General features: G+C 32.0%; 1 protein-coding gene across 1 annotated transcript in view; it reads right to left on the reverse strand.

The window, feature by feature from the left end:
- The window catches only part of LOC111705341 (uncharacterized), a 17,654-nt gene continuing 5,177 nt past the window's right edge, over positions 1–12,477 (reverse strand). Inside the window, exons 7-14 of the mRNA XM_023477840.1 lie at positions 11,183–12,249; positions 9,223–10,005; positions 8,810–8,908; positions 6,179–8,179; positions 5,852–5,949; positions 4,677–4,770; positions 1,732–1,838; positions 1–224 (exon numbers count right to left, since the gene is read on the reverse strand). Of these exons, the coding sequence (XP_023333608.1) occupies positions 155–224; positions 1,732–1,838; positions 4,677–4,770; positions 5,852–5,949; positions 6,179–8,179; positions 8,810–8,908; positions 9,223–10,005; positions 11,183–12,249 (4,319 nt within the window). The 3' untranslated portion in view covers positions 1–154. The remainder of the gene's footprint in view (positions 225–1,731; positions 1,839–4,676; positions 4,771–5,851; positions 5,950–6,178; positions 8,180–8,809; positions 8,909–9,222; positions 10,006–11,182; positions 12,250–12,477) is intronic.

The following is a 12,477-nucleotide window of genomic DNA, read 5'->3' on the forward strand; positions in this document are numbered from 1 at the left end:
TATTTTCAGGCCCTCATTCAGAGGGAAATAGTTCAAAAGTATATATTTACATTAAAATCATACTTTATTAAATCACATTATGTTTATCAATTAAGACCAGACCAGAACTCGGTTGATGGCTGATAACATAGATATTAAAAATCAGATTTTAATTTTAATTTTGGTTTCTGGAATCTGGATGTTTTTTCATCATGTGACTTTCATAATCTTCAGGGTAATAGAACCTATAAAAGTAATTATAAACATAATAATAATAATAAACATAATAAACATAATGATAATAATGATAATACTAATAATAGTGATATTAACGATAATTAAGATAATAATGATAATATGGATAATATTGATAATATTGATAATATGGATAATATTGATAATAATGATAATACTAATAATAGTGATAATAGTGATATTAACGATAATTATGATATTAATGATAATAATGATAATAATAATGATAATATTGATAATAATGATAATAATGATAATAACGATAATAGTGATAATAGTGATAATAGTGATAATAGTGATAATAGTGATAATAGTGATAATAGTGATAATAGTGATAATATTGATAATATTGATAATATTGATAATATTGATAATAATGATAATATTGATAATATTGATAATATTGATAATATTGATAATAATGATAATATTGATAATATTGATAATATTGATAACAATCTATATATAAATTTGGCTTGTCTGTTTGTTTNAAATCAAATCAAATCAAATCAAATCAAATCAAATCAAATCAAATCAAATCAAATCAAATCAAATCAAATCAAATCAAATCAAATCAAATCAAATCAAATCAAATCAAATCAAATCAAATCAAATCAAATCAAATCAAATCAAATCAAATCAAATCAAATCAAATCAAATCAAATCAAATCAAATCAAATCAAATCAAATCAAATCAAATCAAATCAAATCAAATCAAATCAAATCAAATCAAATCAAATCAAATCAAATCAAATCAAATCAAATCAAATCAAATCAAATCAAATCAAATCAAATCAAATCAAATCAAATCAAATCAAATCAAATCAAATCAAATCAAATCAAATCAAATCAAATCAAATCAAATCAAATCAAATCAAATCAAATCAAATCAAATCAAATCAAATCAAATCAAATCAAATCAAATCAAATCAAATCAAATCAAATCAAATCAAATCAAATCAAATCAAATCAAATCAAATCAAATCAAATCAAATCAAATCAAATCAAATCAAATCAAATCAAATCAAATCAAATCAAATCAAATCAAATCAAATCAAATCAAATCAAATCAAATCAAATCAAATCAAATCAAATCAAATCAAATCAAATCAAATCAAATCAAATCAAATCAAATCAAATCAAATCAAATCAAATCAAATCAAATCAAATCAAATCAAATCAAATCAAATCAAATCAAATCAAATCAAATCAAATCAAATCAAATCAAATCAAATCAAATCAAATCAAATCAAATCAAATCAAATCAAATCAAATCAAATCAAATCAAATCAAATCAAATCAAATCAAATCAAATCAAATCAAATCAAATCAAATCAAATCAAATCAAAGCATAGCATAGCATAGCATAGCATAGCATAGCATAGCATAGCATAGCATAGCATAGCATAGCATAGCATAGCATAGCAAATCAAATCAAATCAAATCAAATCAAATCAAATCAAATCAAATCAAATCAAAACTTAATCCTTGGCTTACTTCTTTGAGCATGGGCATACAATAGAAGTCTGAGGTCTATGCGCACATATTCGCGCATGCTGGTGCATCTCCTGCTTCAACCAAAATTTTTCCGTGCACCCTCCTATCTAAAAGCAAATTTATTAATGACCCCGAGAAACCAAAATTAACGCATTGTTGAAAAAATAATTTTACTATAAATATGATAATTAATAAATGGCGAAACATTAGTACATGGAATTCCTCTATAAATTATGATTATAAATATGTCCTCAATGTCCAGCTATAATAGTGTTGTAAAAAAAGATTTAGATGATGTACCATTGTAACTTGTTTTTTTAGCTTTTGTCATATTTTCTGGAACTTGAGCGATGATTCTGCACATTCTATGGATTTGCTTTAGTAGAGCTGGGAAATTCAGAAAATGATGATTAGACCGGTTTGCAAATAAGCATATTTTCCATGAGAATGTATGATGGATTGTTTCGTTTTCTTCCGTAATCCATGGAATAAATATTTTGTCAATTTTTTACATTTTTAAAATTTTTTTTGTAGGAAACCCGAAAATACTAGGTTTTAGTTCGACACCTTGTGTCTCAATTGACCTCTTCTTCGCTGTCAACAAAACTAGAATACACCTTGATTTGAGGAAATCAAAAACTTTTAATAAAAAATGTCTACAATTGTTATTTGACTAAAAAAATTTGATAAAAAATTAAAAGATATTTTCGATGAATTAAACTTTTCAACAAAACTAATTTAAGTATAAAATCAAGAAAAAGCCCGTTTCATGACGCTCCTTACTATACAGTGAAACTCTAATGAACACGGAATAATGTAGATTGAATTATTGATTGATGCCAACAAAGTCGCCTTTGAACTTGGAAATGGTTTGCGGCATTCATACATAGATAACCTGATTTTAGCAATATTTTTTTACGAAACAATAATCACATCTTTAAATTACTCTTTTTGAGATTATGAGATAATTCTGCATTTTTTTTTTGCTCTCAAAAATTATGTTTATATTTTAATTTATTTAATAAAATCAAGAAAATGTCTTATTCTGAACAAAATCATTCATATCTCCAGTAATTATGAAAAAAAAACAAAAATGGCAGACCACATTTTTGAAATGGAAAGACTAGCGCTATTCTGTGATTTTAGTTTCATAAAAATAGTGCTAAAGTCCAGTTACATATGTTGAATGCCACAAAGTACTTCAAAGGTCATAAGAGACTTTGAACGAATCAATCAATCAATCTACATTATTACGTTTTTTTTTAAATGTTTCACTGAACATGAATATCATCTTTGGATAGATTATTATTATATCATATTTGTGAGGTTCCATGGGTACATACCCAAGAAATTATATTAAAAAAATAATTCTGGTGAAATCCGACTATTTCAAGTTGGAACAATTAACATTAAGAAAGGTTGCAAGTAAGTTTTATGCTCTTGTTCTGACTAACACTGTTTTTTTATTTTTCTAATGTTAAAATGTAAAAAAAACATTTTAGAAGTAAAAATTGGTTCTTAATTTGAAAGTAATGCATGTGGTGTGATTGTTTCCCTAGTTTAGTTTGTTTGTTTACCAATTTCTAATGATTTTGCTCGTTTTTTAAGTTGATACTACATTTAGATACAGCATGTTAAATGTGCCCTGATTTTTTTTAGATGGGGAGAAGGTATAGTAGTGGGTTGTCTTAATCTACTGAACACTATCGTGTCTTCATTTATAGAAGAAATCATTTTCTGGATATTTGATCATAAATCTTCCAAAAAGAGGAGATAATAGCAGGTTATCTAGTAAGAATCAGTTCGACATAAACTGATGAAGGTCTTTGTCTTTTATTCATGAAGCAAGATTTACTGGTTTGTTTTCATTGCTATGGAGTGCTAAGACTCCATTAAAAGTGTGACACTAATATTTCAATGATAAGTTTTTATACTTTTTTTAGTTTTGATTGTGGTTTCACTTCATCATCTCGAACTATGTGAGATATGGTGACTCAGACTAAAAAGCTCTGACCATACTATTACAAGTAAGCAGAGATTTGAAAAATCTCACCAAACTTGGTTTGAAATTTATAAAGTAGACAGTCGGGCAGTATGCTTTGAGACTCAGCAGTTTGATGAAAGTGTCTAATGTAAGGCTAAAGGCATCGTCCATATTTTTGGGAATGGTCAGAAAATGTTAATTTCCACTCTTCTGTCAGGACTAGGGTTGAGATTCAAATTGATAATTATGAATTAAGGTATATCAATACTTCAAAAAACAAAAAAGGTAAGTGAGCATGAAAAGGTAAGTGAGCATGTTTTATTAAAGTAAAAAAGGTAAATGAGCATGTTTTATTAAAGTAGTAAGTTTGCATGTTATAATATTAAAGAAAAAGGTAAGTGAGCATGTTGTTTTTAAGTTAAAAGTTAAAGTTTATTAAAGTAAAAAAGGTAAGTGAGCATGTTTTATTAAAGTAGTAAGTTTGCATGTTTTAATATTAAAGAAAAAGGTAAGTGAGCATGTTGTTTTTAAGTTAAAAAAGGTAAGTTTGCATGTATTAAAATAAAAGAAAAAGGTGAGTTTGCCCTGTGCATGTAGTCAGTACAAAATAATTAAGTTAATGTCAATATTGATCTATACTGAAAAGATCAATGTAAGGAGCGTGTAAGAATATACATTCTTTCACGCTCTGACCGTGTAATAATTTCCATTCTTACACGGTCTGAGCGTTAAAGAATGAAAATTCTACACCTACAGTGTAAGAATAAGCATTCTTAAACGCAAGGAAGCGAACAATATTAAAATTGTTCCTCCTGAACCGTGTAATAATGGGAATTCTTACACAATAGGTTCACTACTATGAAACCGAACAGATATGATATAATATATATTCCAAAGAATGTATAGACATGGAATGTATAGACACAGAATCCTTAAGATTAAATAAACTTAAAATACTAACCATGTGAGTACACGATATTGTAGGCTCAGGTTCCTCAAGTTTAACTGTAGTAATCCCTAGTTTAGACCAGAGTTCATAAACCCACTTCTTAAACCTAGAATACAATCAACTAATTAATCTCTAGTTTAGACCCGAGTTCATATACCCACTTATTAAACCTAGAATACAATCAATCAATTAATCTCTAGTTTAGACCCGAGTTCATAAACCCACTACTTAAACCTAGAATACAATTAATCTATCAATCCCTAGTTTAGAACTAAGGTCATAAACCCACTTCTTTAAGAATGCAATCAATAAATTAATCGCTAGTTTAGACCTGAGTTCACTAGCCAAGGAGTAAGGAATAGAAGGGAGATAAAACTGACACGGTTCGCCCTACCATATGATTATACATGCTTTGCAGACGGGTACTCCATTTGTATAAGAAATATTCAGAAAAGGTTATTGTATACGCGGTAATTGTACATTAGACAAATATTTCCTATTCAAATGGAGTACCCGTCTGCAAAGCATGTATAATCATATGGTAGGGCGAACCGCGTCAGTTATATCTCCCATCTATTCCTTACTCCCTGTCACTAACCCACTTTTTAAACCTAGAATACTATTAATCAATTAATCCAAAGTTCAGACCCGAGTTCATTAACCCCATGGAATACAGTCAATCAATCAATACCTGGAGTCCTAGTTTCATGAACCCAGTTGATTAAAATAGATCGATTAAAATCGATCAATCAATCAAATGTAAAACTAAGAATTCTAAGAATTGATCAAAACTGAGTCAAGGGCCGAGTTCATAAACTATAATCAATTAATCAATTTTTAGTTTAGAGTTATCATTGAAGGATATCTATTAATCAAATCAAATTAAGCCATCCATAGTTCATAATCTGTCACACTTTAAAAATCTAAAAATATTCCAATCATGTCTAAGCTGAGATTTAAAAATTTAAATTTTTGGCTTCACATTCTTTATATTTCAGAAACCAGAGACCAAATATTTAGAAATTGAGCAAGGTCGCTAAAATACTTACTGCTGCAGTTCAAATCTTGAATCACAGATTCAAAGTTGAAGATACCCGGTGATTTACGATTAGGCAACAGTTCAGCGACTAAGAGTTAATTCATAAAATTCGGTCCCTTAAACGAATAAAAATATTTAGATCTAATACCTGTCGAACTGGCAGGATTTGTAATGATTTCTATTCTTCTCCTTACTAGGGAAATCTAGACAGCACTTTCCACAGATATACAGAGCCTTTTCATGTGCCTGTACATAAGATTTTGTACATATGTACACAGTATTTATTGTTCACTAGCAATAACATGTTGAATAATACAGAGAATTAGTAAGCTAGACATGGCTAAGTAAACTACTTCGTCACACAATAAAAAATAGTTTTACTGTCGGTTCCTAGTTCTACTTTAACTAATTGCGACTAAATTCAAATTTTACTTATTTTTAAATTAGCAAACTAAGCTCAAAGTAAGGAATTCACCTGCAAGTGATTTTGTAGCTTGAGCTCGTCCTTTTCGACGAAGAGGCATTTAGGCTGTGAGCAGAACAGCATCGGAATTCCTGCTGAACCAAAGATCTTAGTTTTAACCTTTGATTCAGAGTTTTGGCTCTCTATGGAACGCAATTCCTCTCGACATAAATGGTTTGCCATAAAAGCACTGAGGGTGGTACTATGCTCATCAACATGAGCTATAAGGTCAACTAAACTTTTACTTTTTGTACTACATATTAAGCATTTGAAATGATCAGGTTCAAGTTCTGGTACAGTGTCAGGTTCGAGAACAGGTGCAGATTGGGGCACAGGTTCAGTTTCGGGTGCAGTTTCAGGTTTGGGTGTAGGTTCAAGTTCAGGTACAGGTGCAAGCTTTTTCTTGTTTAGGAGACCAAGATTACAATTCATGGGTTCAGGTACATTTTCAACTGCTTCTGTAGCTAGATCTTCACCCCCATCTTCCAGAATCTCTAAGGGCTCAATAATCTGAAATTCCTTGCATCTACGTTCAGTTTCTTTATAAATTTGATCATTTAAAATCCTGAAATGTTGATTATGAATGTGAACCTGCACATCAACAAATTTTTTATCGCGAAAAGGGCAATTACAACATTGAAACCAATGCTGATCCTCTTTCAGTAAACCCTTCCAAATATTATCAATCCTTGAAATATGTCGAGAGAATGTATGCTGTGACGTCTTCTTAGGAGTGGAAAATGATTTATCACAATAATCACAGGTATTCTCATCAGAATCTGAGACAATCTCTCCATCGGACAGGTCTGCTTTATCTTCAAGGGTAATGCAGAGTTGATCCTTATCCTCCGTGCATGGAGATGGAGTAGTGGCCACTATAGAGAGGTCAACCTCACCGTAAGAACTGAACTCAAGAGGCAAATCAATTTTAGGTTCCACAATATCAATAATATTTTCGGTAAAAGAACCTATTTCTAAGTCTCCCTTGGTCCACATTTCCTGATTTTTTATCACATTGCATGTTATTTGCTTGTGCTTGCGTAACAAATGCACTCCAAACTCCAGCTTCTTTTTGGTCCTAAAAGAGCAAAGCCCACATTCAAAATTTTTGACACCTGCCTCTAAAAGCTGAATTTCAGGATACTCCTTAGTATGGAACTTAGAAAGATGAGAAATAAAATCTGATTGTTGCTTAACCATATAATCACAATATTTACATTTAGACTTCTTATTTACAAGCTGGGTTTCTGACTTTGGTTTAGGTTTTAAAGCAAGCTCTGGTTTAGGTTTTGTAACATCATTTTCTGGATCAGGTTCTCTAGGGTCTGGTCCAGGGTTCACAACAGACTCTAGTACAGGTTCTATAGGTGACTCAGGTTCTTTAATCTTATCAGGCAGTTCGGGAGAAGAGGATACATCTGAATGATGATCTGGATTAGATGATGTTGAACCAAGGAATTCTGGAGGAATAATAACGTTTTCCATATCTGGTCTAGACACTACAGTCATAATACTTTCTAGTGTGGCAGGTTTAGAACTGGACGGAGAAGAAAGTTTTGATTTCTTTGGAATATCAGCAGTGAAGAGATCATCCGGCAAGTGGCTACTCTTCCTTTTATTCCTGGAACCTACTTTCCCGGACTGTCCTTTAGGTATTTTAGGAGTAGAAAAAAGATCAATTTCTGCTTTTATCTCAGTCTTAATCACGCACATAGGGGTTACGGATTCCACAATCTTAGCGATCAATGAATCCACTAGCTCAGGATGAACTGTAGCCAAATGCTTTTCTATATCCTTCTTAGTAGTGTTAGATGAGTTACAGGTTGTGCATGAGTAGAAGGACTCAGTTTCCGTGTAGGGAGGATCTTGTCTCAAGTGACGGTTTAGAGCATGGAGCCGCATTTCCAGGAAGGACTTGTACACCTTCTTACAGACGCGGCATTCGTAATCAACCTTCTCCAGACAATTGAGAGAAAGGAAGGATTCAACACTCTTATAACAATGAACTTCATCCTAAACAAAATAAAAGTTAGAAAAAATGTACCGCCATATTTCCAATATCTATATATATATTTGGCTTGTCTGTTTGTTTGTTTGTATCCAATAAACGTCAAAACGGCTAAACCGATCGGGCCCAAATTTTTTGTGGGACATCTAGGGACCCCAGGGAAGGTTTATGAATGATCAAAACTTCAAACATTTGTCTCCATCAAAATTCGATCTTCATTAAATTTTTGAAAATTTTAAAAATCCACGAACTTTTTTGTGAAAATCCGCGAATTATTTTTGTTTTGTTTTACGATGTACACAAAAAGAACATGTTCACAATTAATTTAGAAGATGGGCGCGAAGCGCCTTCTACGGCTAGTAATATAAATCTAAATATGCTTATAAACCCATAAGATATTTCCTCATATTTTTTTGGTATACAAAACTGAATAATCATTTCATTTGCAGAAAAAAAAACAAGATTACAAATTTCTTCAAAATTTATGTGTTAAGTTTTTATATTTCGTATCTTGCTGAGAGAGGAGAGGGAGTGGGGAATTATTATTCGAACAGAAGAGGGGATAAGTAACTTTAAAAAGTCATGTGCATTTTATAATATCAAATAACAAAAAATTTTAAATACAAAATTCTAACCTTATCCAGTATATTAGAAGCAAGTGCCTTTTGAAGTTTGGTGGATAGATCTTTATGATAGAATGCCCTGTGTTGCAGATATTTACTCGTGGATTTCTCCTAAAATAAAATTAATAGACAATACAAGAAATCAACAACAACATCATCAATAGTTGAATAAATAAAAGCATTATGACAAAAAAAACCGAAATTTCCAATATGTGGTCTGTTATTTAGTGACTTCATATTTCACATTAGACATTTACTTCATTCTTAAAAACCTGTGAAATTGTCATGATTTTTAAAGAAAAAAATAAGTTTAATCACACTTTGAGAAGTTTTAATTGTTTTGTTCTTAATCTCAAATATGTAAATTTGAAAATTTGAAAAATTGAATGCATACGAAGTCTAAGGTGTTTATTTAGATAAAATACCTCATATCTGCAATCTGGACACTTGGACACTCCTTTCAATCCTCTATAATCCTTGTAGAGCTTGAATCTATCTTTTCGTAGATGTCCAGAGATCAGATGAAGTAAAACTTCCTTTTTATCGCTCAGCAGGATTTTTTTACCTTTTTGACAGGGCTGAATAGGACAAACAAAATCAGGATCACTTTCAGACTTAATCTTAGTTTCAATTTCAGACTTAATCTTAGCCTTAGTTTCAGTTGCAGTTGTAATCTTAGGTTCAGATGGGACTTTTGCGTTTGATGAACAGATGTTCGCTTCCAGTTCCTTTGCGGAGTTGGAACATATTTCTTGAAGAGGTTCAAGTGGTAATTCATCAGGAGGTTTAATGATGTCTCCTTCATCTTCGGTCATTTCAGGATCAACGTCCCTGCTCTTTGCCTTGCGGTGGAATACCGATGAGATGAGCTGGGACTTGGAGTGAGAACTTTCAGGAATATCTTTCAGTTTAATTCCAACCTGGACACTCTTACAACCAAACCTTTCCAGTAGAACTTTCTCATCAACCTTATACTTCGTCGTCGCATCATCATCTTTCCTGTTTTCCTTTTTAACATTTTTCTCCAGATTTAAAGTAATCCATTTGTCGGCGACACCAGCGCTTCGTCGTGTTTTCCCCGTCGATCCAGTGTTTCTAGAGACCTTGGTGATCGGTGTATAGTCTTCGTCCTTCTCTAGGTCGTCTTCATCATCTGGACTCCAGAACCCATCTGGAGAAGATCTACTCTGACCAGTCTCAGGACTCAACTAGCATACGCAGTATTTTATGCTAGGTTTATACTTCAGCTTTATGGGAAAGAGACCGACTATGTAATATGTTTGAGCTGAATGTGTAGTATTGTAAAGACAAACTTGAGGTTTAATTTGATACCAATAAGACATTTTTACGGTGTACAATTTTTTAGATAAAAGCGTAGAGTCGTTTGTAATATTTCACCAGAGCTGGGAGGTTAGAATGGGATACCTGTATCTTTAACCCTGACAGCTTAATCAAAACATCCAATGTTGACACTTTTAATTTTTTCCTTAATTCAGTCTTTTTTGAATAAAGTACATTAATTCATCTTAAGTGGCGCGCAAAATTTCCAATTTCCCGGCTTCTGATACACGACTCTGATTGGTTGAATTTTCTACACTTTTTAAGATACAAAATTAGGTTAGTTTCGGGATTTAAAAAAAAGAGAGGATCAAGCATTAATCTCAATATCCATCATTCCAAAGTTCCCAGCTCAGTTTTTTTTAATTATTAAATAAACCGGACAAAACACGTAAAAAAATATTTTATTTTATAAATTAATTTGCTGTTCAGGAGCATATTTCTTAATACAAATTATTGATGATAGCCGTAGTAGAACCATAGAATCGATAGTTCCGTTATCACTATTATCTTTGATGTTTCTTTTTTAATTCAGATTTCTTTAAATGTCGTCTTCACAATTAAAGTAAAGAAAAGAACAAGCGACCAGAGCTAAAAGAATTTAGATAACCCTGCGAGATTTTAGAATTAATTATTTTAACTTATTTCCAATGAAAGTAGTTAATTTTTTCTCTCAACCTATTCCTATACATGCAACTAGTTTTTAGAATAGTATTATTACATGATTTGTCCATGCTTTAAGAATTGTAAAAAAGGAATCCTAAAACTTTTCACAATTAAACTGCATTCTCAGTTAAAATATGTTACATAGCCGGTCTCTCCCTTTAAATTACTGTTTCTAAGAGAAAGTTACAAAGTGAACTTAACTTTACACTAAAGGGATAGTAATAATCAACAACAAAACTGAATTGAAAATTATCACTTTTTCGCGAGAAAAAGACGGTCATCTCATTCCCACTTAGCTACTAAAGGGTACCGATGTTAATCTTGCCAATTTATAAACGGGACTTCAAATTACGTCTAAAATCTCTTTAAAAAAAGAGTTACCTGATCACTACAATCTGAAACAACATCAATTTCTATGATTTTCCCTGGACCTTGAACTGTTCCTTGATTCACATCACTGCCACCAGGAGACCATTTTTCAATAGATTCAAATCTTGGTTCTTGAGCTGGGAGACTTGGTCTCCTTTCTTTATTTTTAGTCTTTGTCTCGGCCATATTTTTCTTCTTGCTGCTATTTATCTCTGTTGCAGGAATGTGCTTTAGTATTTTTATTGTTCTCTCTTTCTTTGAACCAACCTTGAGGCTTTTATTTTCCATTTCATCCACTAAACCAACTGTTTTTTCATGTATTGGAGAAATTTCCAAGCCAGACACATTCTTTCTCTTATTTCCTGTTTTATAATCGACATTTTTTAGTTTTCTCTTTCCATCATCATTTTCGGGTTCAGATATGATCAGTTCCGGATCGTCTATACTAATATCTGATATTTTCTTGTCTTTTGATTCACAATGCTTCAGCTTTTTGAATTTATGTGATTTTCTTTCGGGCGACTTTCTGTCTTTTTTTTCTTTCTTTGCTTTCTTTTCCACGGGGGTTTTGTCCTTTTGCGTTCTTTTCTTATGCTGATTCGTCTTATGTATTGAGTTATTTCCAGTTTTATTATCATCACATTCATCAAGCACATTTTCGGGGTTATCTTTATGTCGAACAATCCCAAAGTTTGGGGCTTTATATGAAGTTGTAGAAATAGAATTAAACACTTCATCAGACTCATGTTCCTGATCATCTTTACGAAGGACATCAAGTAGGTCTGCCTGGACTTTAGATGGAACAGGTAGAGACGAATCTGACGGTGCAGATGACACGGTGAAATTAGTGGCTGACCCACTTTCTTCAGCAGATTTAAGCGGTGTTTTGAAGGGAGCAGGGTTTAAAGGTGAAGAGGAGGAAGGACTAGGTTGAAGAATGATATCTCTTGGTTTAATATATTCATGCTGGTCGGAGAATATGCTAGTGTCTACTGGAGAATAGGACGGACTGTTAGGTTGCTCAGGGGACGGTCTTACAACTGGAATGACAAGGCGTGTTGAGTTTTCAGTCTCAGAATCTAAGGAAAACACTTGAATTAATTTATATAACAAAACGAGAAAAGCGTATATATTTCACTAATTTCAATATAGCCGGCCAACGGCTAGACCGAATGGGTTGACACTTTTTTGTGAACATTCATAAGTAGCCTGGGGGTGACATAGGCTAATAAATTAAGATTTCTTTTCTAAATTTTTTTTCCACGGGCAACGCCGGGTCATAATTCAACATAAAATTTTATCGTTCT

The sequence above is a fragment of the Eurytemora carolleeae genome, unplaced genomic scaffold (genome assembly GCF_000591075.1).
Source record: "Eurytemora carolleeae unplaced genomic scaffold, Eaff_2.0 scaffold320, whole genome shotgun sequence".
NCBI classification, from domain to species: domain Eukaryota; kingdom Metazoa; phylum Arthropoda; class Copepoda; order Calanoida; family Temoridae; genus Eurytemora; species Eurytemora carolleeae.